At 49.7% G+C, this 21504-nt stretch overlaps 2 protein-coding genes and 2 long non-coding RNA genes across 8 annotated transcripts in view; 3 read left to right on the top strand and 1 right to left on the bottom strand.

Moving 5' to 3' along the window:
• Per2 (period circadian regulator 2) overlaps window positions 1–3053 on the top strand; it is a 42219-nt gene extending 39166 nt beyond the window's left edge. For 3 of the 4 annotated variants that reach the window (XM_087567495.1, XM_087567494.1, XM_087567496.1), the window contains one exon: window positions 1020–3053. In XM_087567495.1, the coding sequence (XP_087423621.1) occupies window positions 1020–1169 (150 nt within the window). In that variant the 3' untranslated portion in view covers window positions 1170–3053. The remainder of the gene's footprint in view (window positions 1–1019) is intronic. The other variant, NM_031678.2, reaches the window with a different exon arrangement.
• A 3731-nt stretch (window positions 3054–6784) lies between these two features.
• On the top strand, window positions 6785–8506 carry Hes6 (hes family bHLH transcription factor 6). Of its 2 annotated transcripts, NM_001399167.1 has the most exons (4): window positions 6785–6962; window positions 7039–7125; window positions 7206–7287; window positions 7526–8498. In NM_001399167.1, exons 1-4 carry the CDS (start codon window positions 6882–6884, stop codon window positions 7948–7950), a joined length of 675 nt encoding a protein of 224 aa, NP_001386096.1. In that variant the 5' UTR covers window positions 6785–6881; the 3' UTR covers window positions 7951–8498. The 2 variants fall into 2 exon arrangements, with proteins under 2 accessions (NP_001386096.1, XP_087422632.1); XM_087566506.1 differs by having other exon boundaries at window positions 6785–7125; window positions 7526–8506.
• Window positions 8507–14104: 5598 nt separating this feature from the next.
• LOC100912214 (uncharacterized) lies at window positions 14105–15968 on the top strand. The gene is made up of 3 exons (NR_131101.1): window positions 14105–14225; window positions 14514–14632; window positions 14910–15968. It is a non-coding gene; the product is annotated as an uncharacterized LOC100912214 (long non-coding RNA).
• A 2264-nt stretch (window positions 15969–18232) lies between these two features.
• On the bottom strand, window positions 18233–21458 carry LOC148003847 (uncharacterized). The gene is made up of 2 exons (XR_015629241.1): window positions 21081–21458; window positions 18233–20226 (listed from the first exon to the last, which is right to left on the bottom strand). It is a non-coding gene; the product is annotated as an uncharacterized LOC148003847 (long non-coding RNA).
• Window positions 21459–21504: the final 46 nt, after the last annotated feature.

Raw genomic sequence — 21504 nt, 5'->3', positions numbered from 1 at the left:
CCTGTCACCCCAGCAAAGAGACCGAGACAGGAGGACTGCAGGGTCTGAGTCTAATCTGGCTACATAGAAGATGCTGCCATAAAAAGGAGCAAGGGGTCTAGGGACCCTTAGGGGTGATTCCTTCCAAGGGTTTAAGTGGCTGACTTGAACAACGTGCTGAAATTTATGACTTCCCTTTCCACCGTTCTGATTTCTGTTTAGCAGCACAGACATTTCTCTGTCCACCTTGCTTTTCCTGCCATGGCTGCTGGGCCTTAAAATTCCGGAACCATATGTGCTCCTCAGGCCTCTGCAGCCATCTGCTGACTTGCAGGCAGTGGGGGCCACTGAAGTTCAGTGGCACCAGGGCAGCCACTCACATGTCTGGGCCTTGGCTCTCAGCCGTGGCACTGTCTCCAGATGCTAAGAGCTCCAGCTTCTGGGCACCAGGCATTCCTCTGGCCTCCCAGTTCCCAGTACTCAGCTGATTGTGAGCTCCCTTGTTGATCGTCTCCCCTCACCTACAACTACAGCTAGGCACCAAGCACTAGCCGTATCCGTGCCCTTCCCAGCCTGCTGGATGGAGGCCCACCTTTCCAAGCCGCTAACTTCAGGGCCATCCAGCATGCCTCTCCTCCTCCTGCTCATCAGCAGACCACACCACTCAACTTTAACAGTAGACAGAAGCCAGTTCTCACCACCTCCAGCACGGCCCCTGAGTGCTCTTTAAGGAGAGTGGAGCGAGGCTCTACCTGTTAAGGGAGGAGTGGCCTTGGCAAGGACATTGTGGTCATTTGGCCACCCACACTCTTCCCCATACTCATCTCTCACACTCGCACACCCTCCTCACTTGTGTCTGTATGTGCCATGGAACACGTTTGTTGGACGTCCCTGGAAAGGGACTGGTGACCAGGAGCTAGCTTCTCTGGTCAGCAACCTCTGGGTGCATGGCTAACCTTCCACCCTACCCTGCTGAGTGCGCGTGACAGCAAAGATTTCAGCTGCTTACTTCTTGCTGATGTGACTCGTTCTCTCTGAAGGGGTGTGTTTACTGTGAAAGTGAGGAGAAAGGCAACCTTTGTCTGCCATATGAGGAAGACAGTCCTTCCCTGGGACTCTGTGATACCTCAGAAGCCAAAGAGGAGGAGAGCGGACAGCTGGCCAATCCTAGGAAGGAGGCCCAGACGTAACCCCGTCCCCGGCCAGAAGTCTACATTAGACGGTGCTCGGAAGAGGTGGAAGAGCTTGTGTTTCTAACGAAATGGACCCATACCTTCACTGCTTCTTTTGTTTTAGAAAAAAAAACAAAACACCATAGTTTTCTGAAGGTGGAACAGAGCTGTGGGGAGGTTTAGGAGGAAATACGTTTTTGTATTAAAATAGAAATATGGAATTTGGGGGATGGGGTGAGATTCGTCATTGGACTTGAGGAGACTGAGACCATCTGTGTGTCATCTGGAGGTCAGAAGTCCCTGACCTCCATGAGACCTCTTTCCAGTGTACCAGTGTCCTCTTACCCCTGGGGATTGTCCTGAAACATCAGGATGTTTCAGATCACCAGGATGTGACATATAACGGGGAAGCCACATGAGGCTCAGCCAAGGGCCTGCTTTCTGGAACTTTCCCATGGTGTGGTTGTATCAGATCCTATCTCCCAAGCAGAGAGACCACCCCTCCTGACATCCTCTCAGTGCGTTCCCTTATGTGGTTTGGAGCATGGTGTGGCAGCTTTTGCTTCAGGTCCTGTGGTGGCCAGCATTCCAGTCGGACCTGGCTTCAGTTCATCAACAGAGTTGAAATGCCTACTCTGGACTGATGGAGCTTAGTGGTGTCTGTGACCGATGCCATCAGACTAGCACCCACACTGTACGTTTCTGTGCCGTTCTTGGATCCTTTTTAGACCATCATGGCCAGTGTGCAGAGAGAGCTGTGGCTTCAGCCATGTCACCCTGTCTGTTTGGTGGCCTCTGCAAGCCAAGCTTTGTTGCTGCTGGGGACGCGGTCATATATTTGTTCTTTGGTTGGACTCTCAGATTTCAGCTTCCAGCAGAAAGCAGCCACTGAACATGGGGAGAGGGCACCCACACTGTCACCCTGAGCTCTTCAGTTTGCAGGGAGCTCAGCCTCCCACTATATATATATATATATTCCTAGCTCCTGTGGCTTTGGTTCTCTGTCACATCTGTCTGTGCTGCTGGTCCTCAGACCACCGGAACCCATGGAGAGAAGGGGACCTCTCTGCCCAGCTCTACAAAACCTTATGCTGCATCAGACATCCAAAGATTGTTCCGACATGCTTCCTGGTGACCCCTGGTGGAATGAGACATCACCAGTGAGGAACTGTTAGACTTAAAACATGGACAAAGTCTGGAGCAGAGGAAGCAGACTTTCCTGAGTCTAAAGCGGCTACTAGAAAGGTGTTCCTACTATAGCTGGTTTTCATGGGAAAGCCATCTGATGCCTGAATATCACCCCTATTTTTCATAAAGACAAGAAATCTATTTTTATTATTATTATTATTAAAGCAACACCACCTTTCACAATGATCAGGTAGTAGCCATGTTTTAAAGGAAATTCAATGTTACAGACAGCTGCCTCTGACCAGTCAGAGCCTAAGAGTAGATAGATGGTGGTCTAAGCCTACGCTTGTTACTTAAACACAAAACTGCCAAAACCTTCTCTCTACTATCTTGAATGTTTACCATCAGCATTATTTTATGATTATTTAATATATATTCCTTGATTGTTAACTGCTAAGAAGTTGACTTCCTAGGATAATTTTGTGAATCTGTTTACAAGATGCCAAGCATCCAGTCCTGTTTTCTTTAGAATGTGTGCTTACACGGGTGTCCTGAGACTTTCTCTATTTGAAACTGAGCCTTCTTTGTAATGTAAATAAGCTCTCAGAGTTTGTGCGATGATTTGTGAGCCTTGCCGGACAAGCGGTTTGTTCATGCGCAAACCAAACGTACCTTCACCCAGTGCAATATATTTGTGTGACTGCTTGTGTCTTTTTATGACTTTTTTGCCTTTTAGAAAATTGTTAAATAAAGCAAGTATATTTTTATTTTCAACTGTATGCTCTGATTGATGAGACAGTGTGGATTCAACCCAGGACCTCATGCAAATTAAGCGTGTGTTCTACCATTGACCTATATATACCCTAGTACTGTATATATACTTAACATAGAACAATAAACCAAAAAGAATGACATTTCAAAAAACACTTTTAAGAACTTCAAAGATGCTACATTAGGAACTCTCTAGGCCCCAAGGCCAGCTCATTACTTCTCTTGCACAGTGGTCTTTGGTGGCTCACCTCCTATCTATGTGTCTCACATGCTCATCCTCCTTGGTCCATTCAAACCCTGCAGGAATTTCCCACAATGCAGATCTGGCCAGGCATCCTTGGATCCCTTTCTCTTGATGTCTTTGTATATGCATATGGTTGTTTAGCGGATTCACTGGACTGACCCTCAGCTTAGCATGACCCCCGGCACTCACTTTCCCATTAATCCTGCCTTTGGCTGTTTGCCTGTGCGTTGGCCTCAGGGCTGATTGCAGAGAAATCAGATGAGTACCAGGCTAGAAAGGACTTATACACCGTTAGAATGTACCTACATAGATATCACTGGGGACCCAGGCCTCCTGCCTTGGCCTTTCCTGATTGACAGCTTATAAGAGCTACTCTGAAGAGGCCTGCTTCCCTTTCCTCTCTCCAAACCAGGATCCCAGGGACCTAGGCAGAGGGGCAGCATGACATTGGGCCTCATGCTCTGCTTCTGAGTGCTCTGAACCTGTCTTCTGACTGTGAGCACTGGTGCGGTCTGGAACAAAGTTCTCATAGCAGGTAGGACTGTCTCACCGAGTTCCTTTGGAGGACTCTAATTGTGCTTTACTGCCCAAAGGACAGCCCCTCTCCTTTCTCTTCCAACCAAAAGGAAATTCTCTGAGTCTCCTGGGCAGATTGCCCACAAAGCGCTTGGAAGTCTGCAAGCCTGCTGCCGCCTTTGTCCCTCTGGGGATTTACAGCCTGTTATTTCTGCTACAAACTAGTCACCCTGTGGCCACTATGGCCCTGCCTAGACTCTGCTGGCCTCTGTTCCTGTCTGGGGGTGGGGAGTGGGAGTGGGGGATCAAAAGGCCCTAATGCTAAGGAAGTTGCACACAGGCAAACTTTGAAGGTAGGACATGGTCCAGGGGACAAATGGCAAGAACCAGTAGTTTATCTGAGGGAGATAGACAGGAGAAAGAGGGTTTCCTGAGCTCAAGATGGGGTGTGTAATCAAGCTGCTGGGACTGGAAGTCTAGCCACCTGACCAATGGACTCACTAAAATAAACTGAAGCTTTGCAGATGGGACCTCAAGCAACAACACCCCCCCCCCAAAAAAACATTTCCTGACCCATGCCCTGCCTTATCTCTACTCTTTCCTTCTAAGGATAATGCCTAATTACACTGAGCCCCCAAGTGCTTAGTCTTTTTCTCTCTCCATTCTAGACAGCACTCTGCAACACACCCCAACTCATACAGTGTTGGACAAAACTTTGCTGTCCATAATTAATTGATTCTCAAACCTAGGAACAGACTAAGCTTACATTTCTCCTCGTGGGTACCTTTGTTTTCCCTGGAGTTCTTAGTTGGTTTTCGTTGTTTGCTTGCACAGTTTGCCTTTTTTGAGTCTTCTTTGCCCCCTGCTTCTAACTCTCCAGTCAGGTGTTCTACTGGTATTTTGAAGAGCCTTTTCTCAGAGCCCTTGTGTAGTACTAACAGGAGCTATCTCTTGGCCTTGCTCATTTGGATACAGGGAGAAGTACAACACAGTTTGTAAACTAGGAGCACACACACACACAGATACGCACACAATACTACCGAAGGCTATTTTTGCCTACCTCAAAGTAATGGAAACTTAAAAGTAATCATTTTGTAATTTCCTTTACTAGAAGCTGATTTCTAAACAGAAAAGTCACAAACCAGCTATGGCTGGGTCCACTGGGATCATTTCTATGCCCACCTAGGATTCTTACCAGGAAAAGTGGAGGACCCTCAGCAGCCTCTGGAGGGCGGTGGAAAAGAAGCAAACTTTTTAGCATGTTGGTAATATCCAAAACAGTCCTAGTAATAAGCTGGGGGACATGCCTGGGACCAGCACACAGAGGCAAATGTGAGAGGGCAGGAGTGGGTCACCAGTAAGGTGACTCTGGAGACCTTCAAACTTCAAACCTCTCTCCCAATTTATCCTACCTGAACTGAAGCCTTTGGAGGTTCCTCTGTAGTGGAGCCACAGGGAGTCTGCCAGACCCATCTTTAGGAGGGTAAGGGGTTTCCCTGCCCAACAGTCTTTGCCTGTCCTTTCTCTCCCTCAAAGGTCTTCCAGCCAGGCTGACTGAAGCACCAGCAGCACCAGTTACCAAGACTTGAATGGTGCCCAGGCAGCCACTGAAATGGTGCTTATCGGTGTCCAGGCCTAAGGATGAAGTCTGTAAAGGCTGGCTCTAAGGCAGCAGCAGAAATCCAAGAAAGCTGGAGCAGGGCCAGGGGTTCCAAGGTTCCAAGGGCACTGCCGGGAGGGGGGGGGGAGCGTGCGCACGAACACACACACACACACACACACACACACACACACACACACACACACACACACACACACACAGCCCTCCCGCGGCAAGGCAGGGCCGGCAGATGGACCGCCGACGACGCGGGGCTTGGGCGTCTGGCGGACACAGGCGTGCCTGTTGCAGCCTGCGGGACAAAGCCAGCGAGACAAAGGCGCGGCCAACACCTGTCGCTCCTGGCCGGGCTGCCGCTTTTCTCTGCCGAAGCGGCTGCAGCTGCCAACTGTCACGGGCATCAAGTTACCGGGGCCAGACGGCAGCCTTGGCCTGCAGGAACCAAGGATGGAAGGGGGAGGAGCTGAGTGGGGGTGGGGGACACTAAGGGGACTCGCGGGGAAGGGATGTGAGCGTGGGCTTGAGGGACAGGGATATGTGAGACCACTGGATGGGGGTGCGGAGGGACTAGAGGGGAATAAGAGGAGCTTAGGCGGGTACGTGGTGATGAACTAGGAAGGAGAAGCTTGGGGGAAGGGGGCGGTCGGGGGTGGAGCTAGAATAGACAAGGTAGTGGTTGTGTGACTTAGAACACAGAGAAAGAGAGGTTCAGTAAGAACGACCGAGGACCTTGGAGTAAGAAAGTTATAGGTGTCCTCATGAGTTCAAAAACCACACTAGGATCCTGGTCCTGCTGCTAAAATGGCCCCCACTTTCCCTGGACTTTGCACTCTCACCACCCGTGACCCGAAGCTCCTTCCAGGTCCCGAGGGCATGGACTTGACTTTGGCAATGCCCTGACTGAAACCGGCTCTGGGACTGGAGCGCTTTTCTGGAGAGCACTTTTGGTGAACCAGGGGAAGCAAATGCGCCATAAGGATGGATGGGTGAAGGGGTGGGTGAAAGGGAGGAATGGATAGATGTACGGACCGAAGAATGTATAGCTAACCCCGGGCTTACAGGTTGGAAGATTGGGGCTCAAAACTCGGCGGAGGGAAGTACAAGCACACCAGCAGGAGAGTAGCCGGAGGTCACTGCCCAGGAGTCCAACCCCTGAGTAAGTGGCAGGAGGTCGGACTGTGGGCTCCGCCCCGCCAGCTGCCAGAGCCCCCCTCACACCCCCCGGAGCCTAACAAAGCGCGCGGCTCTCATTGGCTGTAGGCTGCCTCGCGCTGGCCGCTCCGATCACACACAGCCAATCGGTGCATTGATATGTAAATAAGTTGCTATAAAAGGGGCGGGGCCCCACGGGGCGGAAGACTGGGGATAGCTAGTGAGGCCTCTGGGCTGCGACCTACCTCGCAGAGGGGTTTGCACTAAGGCGCTGGGCGCCGGGCTCCGGGCGCTGTGGACCATGGCTCCGCCCCAGGCGCCCAACAGGGACCGTGCAGGCCAGGAGGATGAGGACCGTTGGGAAGCACGGGGGGACCGCAAGGTGCGGACAGGGGCTGCGGGTGGATGGGCCTGCGGGAGGCTGCACGGGCCAGGGGCTCAGTAGCCGTTTCCCACAGGCCCGGAAGCCCCTGGTGGAGAAGAAGCGACGCGCGCGGATCAACGAGAGTCTTCAGGAGTTGCGGCTGCTGCTAGCGGGCACCGAGGTGCGGCGGAAAGAGTGCGGGGGGGTCTTCAGGGTGCGCCCCGGACACAGCCGAACTCAACTCCTTTACCCTCTGCGCAGGTGCAGGCCAAGCTAGAGAACGCCGAGGTGCTGGAGCTGACCGTGCGACGCGTGCAGGGCGCTCTGCGAGGCCGGGCTCGCGGTGAGTGGCGGCGGGGATCGAGGGCGGGGGCGCTGACCGGGCATGCCTGCCATCCAAGAGCCGGACACGTCGGCTCCCGGAGCCTCGGTCCTGTACATGGTGAGGGCTCCCCCCAGAGCAGGACACGTTAATGCGTCTCCTGGGTGAGCCCCGAACCCGCGGAGCGGATCGTCAGAACCACAGTAGTCACTGCTCACTGTGCGGGATGCCGCTCTCTTCTTCCCACCCTCCTGCACAGAGCGGGAGCAGCTGCAGGCTGAAGCAAGCGAGCGCTTCGCTGCTGGCTACATCCAATGCATGCATGAGGTGCACACGTTCGTGTCCACGTGCCAAGCCATCGATGCCACTGTCTCAGCTGAACTCCTGAACCACCTGCTAGAGTCCATGCCGCTGCGCGAGGGTAGCAGCTTTCGGGATCTGCTGGGGGACTCCCTAGCTGGGCTGCCCGGAGGCTCTGGGAGGAGCAGCTGGCCTCCAGGAGGGTCCCCAGAGTCCCCATTGTCCAGTCCCCCAGGTCCCGGGGACGACCTGTGTTCTGACCTAGAGGAGATCCCGGAGGCTGAACTAAACCGGGTGCCTGCCGAGGGGCCAGATTTGGTGCCCACATCCTTAGGCATCCTGACCACAGCTCGCCGGGCCCAGAGTGTGTGGAGACCTTGGTGACCAACACTTACCAGGGACCTGTGAATGGTGGGTGGGCTGCCATCCTTAAGTTTGCTTCCTTCTTGGCTATCAGATGAGGTGGAGATAGCCCAGGATAACCCCCAGATATGCCTTCCCCACTGTCCAATGAATGGATGGCTTGTATGGTAACCCTGATGACCAGCCCCTGCAGGTCCCTAGCACTATTTTGTGAGGGAATCAATTTCATGGACCCTAGAGCTCTGGATGGGGGCCAGGGTGGGGGTGGGGGAGGACACTACAGAAAGAAGGGAGACTCCTGTAGTGCTACCAGGACTCCCTCATGTTCACCTTTCCCTAGGATCTAGGGCAGAAGTGGCCAATCTTGAGGCTGAGCATGAGTGTCCTGGGCAGGGACACACAGGCCATAGCAGTCCTGACCTGAATAGAAGTTCAGATTTGCTACTCTGGCTAGGAGACCAGGAGAGGCAAGCATATTCCGCAGTCACTGAGAGGTGCTCCCTGTTTGTAACAGTTGTGTGTGTGAATGTGGTTGCCGTCGGATGTTCCAATTAAATAAAGAACTCTGGAGTTAGTCGCCCCTGGTGTGCCGTTGTTGTGTCAGATGTGTGACTGTTCAACTGCATCCAACACTAAGTGCATTCGTGTGGCCCCACCTGCTGGCCCGGTCCTCTGGGCTCTCCCACTTGGCCTGGAGTATGTGTCCAGACGATTCCACTAGCATGGGGTTTGTCTCCAGGGTAACTAAGCCACAGGGAGATGGCCTGTCCTTGTACTGTTCTCTCCTGAGCTCCCAGGACTACCATTGGTGACTAGTTACTAGCTCTTTGCCTTGGAAGTGTCTCTCAAAGGCTTGGCCTCAGGTTCATGAGTGTGGTGCAGATGTCAATCTTTCTCAGGATGCCATTTTTTTTCCTTTTTAAAAATATTGTATGCGCGTATAGGCGTATATAAGAAAGTCAGAGGATAACTTGGGGGTTGGTTTTCCACGATCAAACTTGGGTCCTCAGGTTGTTTGGGAAGCCTTTTTATTAGCTGAGCCAACTGGTGGACCCACTTGTCACTTTTCTTGGTAGGCATTTCCCCTGGTGCCACTGTAAAGAGAGGGAGTGCTTGCTGTGAAAGTGCCTTGGGCCTGAGGTTGGGCTAGACCCTGGAGGTCAGACTCCTCGGGAATTTGATAGGATGGGCATGTAGTATAGATAGATACCCATAGTCAGTTGGCAGCAATCCCTGGTACCATTAGAGAGCCCCCTTCCCTCCAAGAGCCCAAAGCAGATGGTTTTCACCAGGCTGCAAGCAGTCAGACTGACATGACACTTTAGATGTCACACTTTAAAATGACAATCTTTTTTTTTTTTCCGGAGCTGGGGACCGAACCCAGGGCCTTGTGCTTGCCACTGAGCCAAATCCCCAACCCCAAGATGACAATCTTAAAGATGCCTTTGAGAACGTCTTTCTCAAAAGCTTCAGGTCCCCCAGTGTGTCAGCATTTTGGGGTTCATCTCTATGCCAGGTTAGAAATCTATGCAACTCAATCTTAGCATTGGGATTGAGCTGTGGGCAGCCGAGGGAATGGAAACATCATTCCTGGGGTTATTTTCTTCAACCCTAACTAGTGTAGAGTTCCAGAGGGACACCTAATGGTCCCTTTTGTGTGACTTCTATCACTATCTAGAGGCCAAAGCACTAAAGCTCCGATGCCTCCATCGAGAGCGTTAGCCAGGGACTGCTTGAAGGAGTATCTCGCTCTGATGTCAGCACTTGCCTCTTTCCACAGGCCCCTGGTCAAAGTGGAGGCCTTACTCCTTTTGCAAAGTGACCTGGAATAAATGTGCCAGTGGGCCCAGGACCTACTCAAGGTCAGAAGCCACCGACTGAGCTCCAGTTCTATGCTCCTCCAACCCAGAGCCAACCTCTTTGTGATCCTCAGGCACTGTCTCTTTCTCAGAGGTAGAAATGGCTTCCGGAGCAACAACTGCTATTGGCTGTAGCTGGGAAGTGTTTTAACCTAAGGCATAGTCTGGGAGCACAAGTGCCCAATTCAGCTACACCATTATTTCATTCACCCTGCCTCCCCTCTCTACAGTCCCTAGGCTTCCTCCCAAGCTTCCTGCTACAGCATGATGCCCCAGTTTCCCCTGAAATTTGCCACCTGGCCCCAAACCTCTAATTCTGTATTTTCTATAATCGCCAAAACAAGTGACCGCAGACTTGGTGGCTTAAAAGACCTTGCAATACCAAGCATTTCCATAATCAGGGTTTCAACAGGCAGAGTGGTGCTGTGTGATGGCTACTCCTGATTGCCAACTTGACAACAGCTGGAATTAACGAAAATCCAGGCAGCTGGATATACTTTTGAGGGATTTTTTTTCCTTAAAAATCATTTGAAGTGGGAAGACCCACTTTTCATCTTTTGAGGTGAGAAGATCCACCTTTAACCTGAGCCGCACCTTCTCGGCGGCAGCATGTATGAAGGACATGGAAGAAGGAAGCTTGCTTGCTTTGCCTGCTCTCTCTCCCACACACTGGCAAGCTCATTTCTTCACTGGCACTAGAACCTGCTTCTCCAGGATTCCAGCATATACTGAAGACAGCCAGTCTCATGGACAGAACAACTGCTGGATTCTTAGGCCTTCCATTAGTAGACAGCCATTGTTGGACTAGCTAGACCACAGCCTGCAAGCCAGTCTTAAAAATCCCCTCTAGATATAAAAGGTATACAGATAGATATATAGATTCAGTCTATAAGTTCTGTTCTTCTAGAGTACCCTGACTAATACAGATTTTGGTAGCAGAAGTGGTTCTAGAATGACAGGAGTATAACGATGAATTTTTTTAAGTATCTGGAACAGGCCTTCCAATTTGCCAACACCTATAGTTACCAAAGCCTCCCCACTTACGGACACCACACTTAGCAACTTGGAGAGTGCCGAAAGCCCATGGTGTGGACTATTTTTTACAAATTTGATGAGACAAATGCATCTGATTTTCCTGATTCACCAGTTATGAGAAGCAACAGATTTAGTGAGCCTACCTATAAAATTTTAACAATTTGTGGAAAAAAAATGAGGAAAACGATGATGCTGGTTGGTATCCTGGCATCTTTGGATAAAGTGACTGAGGAAAAGAATGGGCTCCATGATCAAACTAAGTAACTTCTAGCATCTCAATACAGTGAAGAATAACCATGAACTCAGTGATAAATTGACAGGCTCTAGATACACATAAATAACCTAAAGGTTTCTTAGTGTGCCCTGGAAGAGAATCTTCTCTCCAGCAGTGACAGAGCTTAAATATTAGAAAAAATCAGACAAAGCTCTCATAAGGCTGGCTGAATTACAGCAAAAATTCAAGTCCCAACCTCAAAAAGTGTTGGTGGTTAATGGAGGACATTAATTGGTAAGGAGTATGATTCTTGACTTGGAATGGAGGTGTGCGGAAGGACCCGATCGAGGCTGAGAACACTGAGCCTTCAGACTTTCACAAAACCAAGAAAGATGTATACCTAGCCCCTGCCTCCTGAAATAATGTTTTCTCCACCTTTGACTGAGGAAATTAATCCTTCGCTGTCTGTAAGAGATGCTAGGTAAGATAATATTGATGTGGCTATGGTAGCAGTGATGGAAACCGGTTTTGTTTTTTAAGAAATAAAATCGAGAGCCAGATGGTGGAGGCACAGGCCTTTAATCCTAGCACTTGGGAGGCAGAGACTGATGGATTTCTCAGTTCAAGGCCAACCTGGTCTACAATGTAAGTTCTGGGACAGCCAGGGTTATACAGAGAAACCCTGCTATGAATAACCAAACCAAACCAAACCAAAAAAACAAGCTCTAGGCAGCTCATCAGAGGATGGTCTCCAATGTACCTCAACACACACAAGTCACACATGCTAACAACAAGGGACCCTTCCAGTGACCATGCCTCCCCATTAGGATCTTTTGGCCTGGCTTTACCCTTGTTGACCGTTGAGTACTTAGCACCCTGGTTGACCTGGCTAAACAGACTTGAGGCTGTGATCAGTTAGCTGCCATTCCTCCCAAGGAACCTCTCTCTCAAGGAACATCTGCTACAGAGCCAGCACTGAGTCATGGTCCTTGCCACGAGTGGATGCGGGTGTAATGCCATGCTGTGCACTGCCCAGTCAGAGTTGCGATTTGACTTGTGCCCCTTCTGGAGTGAATCCTGCCTCCAGATATTAGCGGCATCACTTTAAGCTGAGTTGCTTGGTTGTCAGATTCATTTGCTGTGAGTCATTCCCTCTTTGCTATGTCTGAATTCAAAAACAAAAACCCCACCTGTCTGCCTCTCCATGACACATGTCATGGTCAAGATGCAGGCCCATCTCCACTTGCAATGTAACCTCTCCTGGGTTATCACTCCCTTATCCAGAAAACTTTAGTTTAATCTGTCTTCATCCTAAAGTTCTACCCTTGTAAGTGTTGCAGCTCGGACGTTACAGCCCCGCTCCAGCTGTGGGGGAAGATTTCCCCTGATGCCAGTGTAACAAGTCAGTTCCGGCAGGGAGAGATTTCCCAGAGAAAGTGTTACAGTTCTGCTCAAAGAGGTATCCTGGCAGTAACGAGCCAATACCACAAAGTCACATTGTACAAAAAACCTCACGCAAGAGCTTTGTTGGGGTGGGGGGTGGGGGGCAGAGGAAGGGGGGATTTGGGGGGCGGGGATTGCCACTGCTCAGGCAGGAAGCAGCAATGAACTGGACAGAAGGCAGGGTTTATATTATATAGCTTTTCTGTGGCAAGCTCAGGACTGGTGGGATTGTGTTTCTTGGCTTTGGGCTTGGGGTTGTCAGGGTTAGGGTGTTTTTCCTTTGGCCTTTTTTTTTTTTTTGGTTCTTTTTTTTTTTCCGGAGCTGGGGACCGAACCCAGGGCCTTGCGCTTCCTAGGTAAGCGCTCTACCACTGAGCTAAATCCCCAGCCCTCCTTTGGCCTTTTTATCCTACAACCCTCAGCTCTACCTTGCTGCACCACCACCACCACCACCACCCCCAGCCCCATCTATCCACCTTCTCTCCAAACTGGTAGCTCCTTACATCCTGACCACTTACCACCATGTCAAATGAGCATCACAAACTACCAGAAACACCTCTGATTGTTGCCTGAATGCACTTCTCAGATGATGATACTTCTTGGCATCTGGATGGTGGGGAGAATCCTGTAGCTGGTAAGATGGTGCACTGGTAAAGGCACTTGCCAGTACGAGCCTGTTTAAGTTCCAGCCCCAGATGGAAGGAGGAACCAACTCCACAATGCTGTCCTTTGACTCTCTTTCCTTGTCCCTCCCTCCCTCCTTTACCTCCTTCTTTCTCTCCTCTCTCTCTCTCTCTCTCTCTCTCTCTCTCTCTCTCTCTCTCACACACACACACACACACACACACACACGGTGATTTTTAAATATATATATATATATATATATATATATATATATTTTAATCTTGAGCTGCCAGTAGTAATGGCACAGACCTTAACTCCAGCACTCAGGAGGGAGAAGCAAACTGTGAGTTCAGCTTGTTCTACACAGAGTTCCAGGGCACCCTGGGCTATACCTGTCTCAAAATACAAAACTAACTAACAAAACAAACAAACAATTAAATAAACAAATAATCTTAAGAGGCCGGAGAGCAATCTCTCAGTAGTTAAGAACACTGGTTGCTTTTGCAGAGCCCCAGTTCGGTTTCCAGCACTCGCAAAGCAGCTCACAAACATCTGACTCAAATGTCTGGGGATTCATTGCCGCCTTCTGGCTTTCGTTAGCACCAAGCATGCACAAGACATGCACAGTGAGCAAACATGCAGGCAAAACATATATAGAAAATACTATTTTTAAATTTAAAAAACATCCTTCTTTTCCTGTCATCCCACTTCCCGTCAATCCACCATTTGTAAATCCATCTCCACTGTGTTCCTTGCCACTGCGGATCCCATCTTGGGGAACCCGGAGGAACTGAGAAATGGAGGGGCCTTAGCCACGGAGAGCTGACAGGTAGATTCAGAGCCACTGGGCTGGACCCAAGTCTCGGCCCCGCCCCTCTGGAGAGCAGCCACCAGCCCTCCTGCCAGAGGTAGTTCCCGTGCGCTCCCAGAAACCTGTGCGCGAGCAGGTGCCAACGGTGCCAACGATGCCAACGGTGCCAAGGGCCCCAGAGGGGCTGGCAGCCGAAGGAGGAGCGGCCGCGTTCTGCTGAGCTACGGAGGGATCAGGCTTGCGGGAGGAGCAGAGCGCATGGCACTGCATCTCCGAAGCCCCTGAACACCATGGAGGTGGTTTACCGTTGGTGGGTGTCCCCCTCGTCTCCAGGCCCAACACCTTTGACCTTCACTCATCTTAGCTATGTCTGTAGCTACCTAGGTCCGTAGCCACACCATGAACCTTCACCGTGGACTGCCACAACTGAAGCTCCAGCTTTTTTCCTATCCCCCTACCTAGGAAGCTTGTTCTCGCTCCCAAACCCCCTGCCACCCAGCACCAGTCCCTACTATCCCCACCCCACCCCCGTGCGCTCAATGAGTGAACCAGAAGCCATAGTGTAGCCTTCTGACTTCCCCTTGTCTTTCTGTTGCAGGATCTGAGCAGCCACTCACTGGGCAGCACCTTAGCTGCTGTATTCACCATGCTGAGGGAGGCTGTGGACATCCTGCCCAGAGAAGCAGGATGTCCAGGACCATGCCTACCTTCACCAAGGTGAGTGCTCTGTGGGAGGAGGGTCAGACTGAAGAACCCAGGAATGGGAGGTCGAGTGCCCTTCTTTCCTGTTTCTCCCCCCAGTGCTCCCAGTGCTTCTGCTGGTCTTGAGTGGTAGTTGAGGAGGAACCACAGTGCACGCACAGAGTTGAGAGTCCACAGAAGCAGCCCTGGGTATCCGCGGGATGTGGGGATGCTGGACAAAGGCAATAGGGGGAAAAGAAGGACCACTGCCTACAGGATGGAATGTCAAACTTCTGTTTGTTTTCTCCCTAAGGATGTGGTGGGAACTTGAAACCTGAGACTTCCAGAAGATGCTGGCCACCAACTGGTGCCCCACAAAGAAACCCCACAAGTCCTGCCAGCACTGGACTCTTGCTCTTTCTCCTGTAGCTTTGCCTTGGCTCAAGACCCATCCGCACCAGTTCTCTGGTCCCTGGGAGATCCTTTGGAGGCCTGGCTGTCCCTGTGCTCTGCAAGAGCAGACAAGATGTGGGTCTTGTTGGGCCCCAAACAGGCCTGAACCTCTGCATGAAGGAGGAGACTGGAGTCTCTCCATCCCATTTGGGAATTCTGTTAACAAATCACTGGAGGCAGCCTGTTTCTCTTTGTGACCAGGAGGAGTTTCAGCAGGAAATTCAGCCTAGTCCTGGGGGCCCCCAGCCTCTGACTTAAGAATGTAGTTTCAAAGGGGACGATACTTCCCAAGCATCAGTGTGTCAGACACAAGGCCAGGACAGAGTAATGAGCATGGTGAGAGTTGAGGAAAAGCTGAGATGCCCTCCAACAGGCAGGCCCCGAGGAAGGCTGCCTTAAGGAAGTAGCCCATCAGCCCTGTAGGACATGGAGGTGGTCAAGGGTGGCAGAGGACTGGGTTTGTCTTTCAGATTTCTGATTTCCACAGCAAATTCCTATAGTAACTTGCTCCCTGAGATAAAGCCCCTGCCCTCCGACCGTGGAAGGGAAATGGGCATGTGGGAAGCAGCTTCTTCCCTGAGGGCACTGGGCTATGTCAGAAGGGTTCAGCAGTGCCGTCTTCTGTGGCGCCTTCTGTGGCGCCACTGACCTCTCCTTTCCCACTGGGTACAGAGCTTGTGCCATCTGGACCTTGATCCTGCGAGGCTTCCTGGCAGCAGCTTCCTCGAAACTGGGGGTCTAGGCTGACACTATCCTATCCATTCATGCTCCCTACTGTCCTGTGGTGGGACAGGACCAGAGCAAAAAGCCTCAAGAGGTTTATCCTGGGTAAGAATCAGCCAGAGATGTCTGTTGCTGTGTAACAAACTACCCCACCATTTAGCAGCTTAAACATATTACAGGTTCGGTGGTTTAGGAATCCGAGTGGTTAGTGGTATCTGCCTGGGGGTGTCTCACAGGCTACAGTCTGAGTGCGCTCTGGCTGTGGTTTCTCATGTGAAGACCCAACCAAGAGGAGATGCTGTCACTCTCAAAGTACAGTGGACAAGACTTCAGTTCCTTTCCCACAAAGGGTCTTATTTTCTGCTTTTTGGCTGGAGGCCTCACTGAGTTCTTTGCAGGGGGCCTAGCCACAGAGTGCCTCCTGCCTGGTTAAGCAGAGAGCAAATGAAGAAGTGGACTCTGTCGTCCAGCTGACTTCATAAGGGAAATTCTGGAATGTTTTGATTTTAAGGCCATACTAATGGGGTGGAGAGATGTCTCAGCGGTTAAGAGCACTGACTGCTCTTCCAGAGGTCCTGAGTTCAATTCCCAGCAACCACATGGTGGCTCACAACCATCTATAATGGGGATCTGACGCCCTCTTCTGGTGTGTCTGAAGACAGCTACAGTGTACTCACATAAAATAAAAATCTAAAAAAAAAAAAAAAAAAAAAAAAAAACCTTAAAAGGCCATACTAAAAGGGAGCAGGTCTACACTGGAGGACATACACCAGGGAGGGAAATGTTGAGGACCACCTCATTATGGGTCATTTCTACAGCCTGCCATGACACCATCCAAACCCAGTGTCCTCACCAGGGCACACTACTGTGTTCAGTCTTGTTACCCTAGTGTGTGTCACTTTAAAACACTGAACTGTAACATCTGAAGATAGACAGGGAGCCGGAGGTAGTACATGCTTGTAGAGCTGCCTCTGGGCTCTGATGACCCCTTTGCAAGGGAGCTGATCCCCTTGAATTTCCCCAGGCGGCAGAAGGCATCTAAAGCTGGGGTGTTAGGCTGTCTCTCAAAGAACAAGCTTGGGCCTTGCTCTGAAGTCAATACTTCAGAGACCCCTTAGACTGGGGAAAATGATGGCTAAGCAGAGAAGTCTGTCCCTGTGTCCTTGCCTGTTATCCATAGGGGTCACAGATAAGGCTTGAAGAGCATCAGAGCTGATATCTGGGGAAAGCACCTCTTCCTCCTAGACAAGATCAGGTGCACTCACCCTCAGAGTTCCCTAAGGCTTTGATGAAATTCGAACTCTCCCTGCACCTGCCCTACAGACATCTGCAACAGGGTGTTCCATCATCCCATGGCAATCTCTAGTAACTTTGGAGGTTTTAGAGTTTCCCTGCTCAGGGTCCATGATGAGTTGGCACCTTTTTGTTTATAGAAGTAAAGTATCAAGGGCTGTTTGTGCTGGGGATAAAATGTACTGGGGAAATCTAGATTGTTACTCGTGAGAAACAGTATCCACTCCTGCCTGAAGCTCATCTCTTTACTGGTGAACCTCAATCCCTGATTTGTTCTGTTTGATAAAACAGAAGGAAAACTGGAATAGCCTGAAGTGAAATAAGAGGAATTTAGTTACATCGTACCTTCCCTTGCTCAGTGCCAAATTCCTTTCTGCCTCTGTCCTGCTCCTTCAGATATCTGAACCAGAATCACCTTGGCCATCCACAGACTCAGTAGGCTGGAAGGAACTCACTAGGTTCCTTCACCAGCTCAATAGGCCACCAGTTGAAGCCAGGCATGGAACTGTCTTGTCCCTCAAGCATACAGCAAAGCTCATCCACATTGTAGGTGTGCACCTGCATGTGCCATTGTGCATTTGCAAGACCTAGCCACTCCACATCTGGTCAGCCCCAGCACTAAAACAGCAACCACTAGCTAGAAAGGTTAAATAGCATAACTCGGGTAGAAAATCAGTTTCTCAGACTACACGATTACCATGTGACCCACTGTGGCAATCCTAAGCATATATGAAAGTTATAGCACAGCTGTGTCCACAGAACTGACAGTATCCCAAAGGTGGGAGCAATGTATTCAACAGGTGAACACAGATGTCAGCAAACATGACCAGTCCATGCGATTGGACCTTATCAATGGAAGAGAATGAAGCAGATATATGTGCACATGATTCGAAACACTAAAATAAATGCAGAACAGTGTAGGATTCCACTTACATGAAGTGCCAGGAAGGTAAATTCCCAAAGCAGAGGAACAGGACAAACTGTCTCAAAAAGTCAGTCACCCGGAACAGTTGTGTGGGGAGTGAATATGACATTGTATGCGTATCTGAAAGTCTAAAAATAGATTAAAATGGGAACTATAGGGACAGCTTTGGTACTGGATGGTATGTCACCGCTCTAGAGGCAGTAGGACCGGGGAGAATGGAGCAGATAAATGAGGCGGAATACAGTCTCATGTGATAGCCAACTTTATTCTGAGCATCAGACAATTTATTCTGAGGGTTAAGAATCACACGAGTAAAGTGTGCACTCACAAGGACAAGCTGCACTTGGCAAAAATGTGTTTTTCCATAGAGACGTAAACATTTGACTAACAGCAATGAGTGATCTGAAGTGAACTCGCATCTGGGAGGAGAGCGCAACCACATTCCAAGAACAGTTGTGTGTTTTGAAGAAACCGATCAAGACCTTTCTCACCAGCACTCAGAATCCTTACAGGACTCCATTCTTGGACCATGTTCCTACAGTGATGGTTTGGGACATGAGCGTGCTTAGCGCCATGATTACACCTAATCAGGGCTGAACTTGTAACTTTGATGTGCACTTGAACATAGTTCACCAGTTGAGATGGTGACACGTGTCTGTAATCAACTTGGAAGAATGAGGCAGGGGGATTGTTCCAGGTTTCAGGCCACCCTGGCCTACATGGTAAACTTTGACTTAGATTACTCAGGACTCCATCTCAACAAAACACAAGCCAACTAAGACTATTGACAATATAGCTCAATATCTGCATAAAGATAGCTTTTGATGCAACAATCCAATCTCTGGGCATTTCCCAACAGAAATGAAACCCTGTGTCCACCAGATGGATATAGAATGCTCAGAGCGGCACTGTGGGTAACAGCTCCCAGACAGGTCAGAACTTAATGTTCACTGAGAGCAGAGAGGGAGTGGTGTGCCTACGTAAATGGGTGGATTATAGTTTCAACAATGTGACTGAATGTTACATAGATGATGCTGAAGGAAAGTCAGTTGAAACAACATGCTGTAGGTTTTCTGTCCTGTGTTTTTCCACACACGAAGTTCAAGTCCAGGCAGATTCCAGGGCCACGCGCTAACAATGACCTCAGGAGATCATGCCCGAAATGTGTGTGTGCAGAGCACACAGGATCTCCTTTTGGACCTTTGTTTTAGGGCTGTGTTTGGCTTGTGGAAATCATTTAGCCTTATGATTCATGCACTTTTCTGTAATTAGCATTTGACTTCAAAGTTTAATCGCACACCTGTTAAACTCCAGAATACTGAGACCAAATGCTAGAATGCTGGCACAGATACAGAGAGCAGGCACTCCCATCATGGGAGGCAAGGTAGAATGGAACACACACTTTCTTCCAAAACTAAATATGCTTTCACTATATAACCAAAGAAACACACTCTTCTTGTCTAGCCAAAGAAGCAGAGAACTTAAGTCCACACAGATGTCTGCACATGGGCACTGTGATGCTTGACATTGGCTGTCAACTGGACTGGATTAACATGTCTACAAAATTAGTAAAATACACTGGGCAGGGGCAAGAGAGTGTGTGCTTTCTGAAAAAAAAAATTAGATCACAAGGCTCTGACCTAATGAATGGTTTAACTCATTGGCAGGGTTAACATTTTAATAGATTGTTGGCAAGTGGTGGAGCAGTGGGAAGTGGATACTGTAGAAAACAGGTGACTGGGAACTTGTCTTGTTCTGGTCCCTTCCTGTTGCCATTCGAATACGCTTCCTGTACACCATGAAGTGAAGAACCTCCTCTACCACATACTCCCAGTGCCGTGCTACCTGCCCAAGTGTCTTAAGCCAAGCAACAGAGTAAGGGAAAGCTTTGTAGTAGAGAAGATGAAATCTGTCAGGGAGTCGAGGTACTGTGATCACCCATAACCCATCTGAGGGACTTGGTGGAACAGAGCTCTCAAGGTGGTAGAAAAATTAACAAGTCCTGTCCAAAGGGGTAGCAATCCAAGCCTGATGTAGATGAGATTATGAAGGAAAAGAGAAGAGAACTTAGGGTCAAGTCAGAATTCTAATGGCCAGGGGTGGTGACACAGACCATATATAGTCCTAGCACTGGGGAGGTAGAGGCATTGTGAGTTCAAGTCCAGCCCTGCCTAGCTAGAAAAGTTCTTGTCTCCACAAAAGATAATTTCATCAAACAGCCAGACAGAAGGTGAGCCTGTAAACCAGATAGAGATGGAGTAATGATTAGGAGAAAACCTGGAAAGATGGTCCATACATATAAGGGAAAGACAGGCCATGCGGTAAACATTACCAGAATTTATGTGGAATGATGGCTGCCAAGTCTATTTGCAGGAATGGGAAATCAACAAGTTTAGTGTGGTGATTTGAATATGCTTGGCTCAGGGAGTGGCACTATTAGGGAGTGTGTGGCCTCTTGGGGGAGGTGTGGCCTTGTTGGAGGAGGTGTGGCCTTGTTGGAGGAGGTGTGTCACTGTGGGAATGGGCTTTGAGACCCTCATCCTAGCTGTCTGAGGAAAGTCTGCTCCTGGATTCGTTTGAATGAAAATGTAGAACTCTCAAGTCCTCCAGCACCATGCTGCCATGCTTTCTGCCATGATAGTAGACTGCATCTCTGAACCTGTAAGCCAGCCCCAATTAACTATTGTCCTTTACAAGAGTTGCCTAGGTCATGGGGTCTGTTTACAGCAATGAAAACCTTAAGACACTTAGCAAGTGCTACTCTGGAGACATAGTGGGTGATGTCAAGTTGGGGTGGGCTGAGAAGTGGGTGAGACATATGGACAGAAGACAAAGTGCTGTTATTTCAAAATCCCAATCTATCATGGAAGGGACGGTTCTGAGTGCAGTAAAGACTTCAAATAGTGGCTTGGAGGCCTGCTGGGTGGATCCACCTTTTGCAGCTGGAGAATACCTGGTTTACATTTGCAAGGAAGCAATGACTTGTTACCTACTGCACCAAGGAAGTCCACACAACACGAGAAAAAACAGGTAAGGTGGTGTTGGAAAAAACTGATAGGATTTGCGTGTGTAGTCAGTAAATTTGGGTACCTTTAAGGAAGTGAGGTCTTCGTGGGTTGTAGGGCAGAAAGAGGAGGTAATTTCACGAGCGGCTCTTTTCTGAAACCAGGAAGAATACAGAACACAACTTTGTAATTGGTAAAGCAGCAGCAGTTTCGGTGGCTGAGATGAGGGATGTTTGGCACTTCTGTGGCCTGGACAGTGATGGTGTTTTGTTTTTATCCCAGTAGGACAGCTGAGGCCCCGCTGAGCGCCATTCTGCTTCCGAGCGGCCAGAAGGTGCTTTGCCTGCTCGGTCGCACTGGGCACAGCGGATAGGTGCAGACCTGCCTCCCCGGCCAAAAGCCAGTCTAAATGTCAGGCTCGGCGCCACTACTCCCTTCTTCCCGGGAAACGCCGTAACAATTCATCACGAGACCAAATGTCTAGGCTAAAAGTGCCTGTGCGCTTGCGC

This window comes from Rattus norvegicus, chromosome 9, assembly GCF_021556685.1.
Source record: "Rattus norvegicus strain SHRSP/BbbUtx chromosome 9, alternate assembly SHRSP_T2T, whole genome shotgun sequence".
NCBI lineage: Eukaryota > Metazoa > Chordata > Mammalia > Rodentia > Muridae > Rattus > Rattus norvegicus.
Note: the sequence above shows the minus strand (reverse complement) of the source record. Positions and strands in the feature narration are given on the sequence as shown.

Excerpts from the sequence above, each read along its gene's own strand:
- Hes6 (XM_087566506.1), top strand. The coding sequence starts at position 6,928 with ATGAGGACCGTTGGGAAGCACGGGGGGACCGCAAGGTGCGGACAGGGG. Across the intron at positions 7,126-7,205 it reads TGCTGCTAGCGGGCACCGAG|GTGCAGGCCAAGCTAGAGAA; the intron begins GTGCGGCGGAAA and ends CCCTCTGCGCAG. Across the intron at positions 7,288-7,525 it reads TCTGCGAGGCCGGGCTCGCG|AGCGGGAGCAGCTGCAGGCT; the intron begins GTGAGTGGCGGC and ends CCTCCTGCACAG.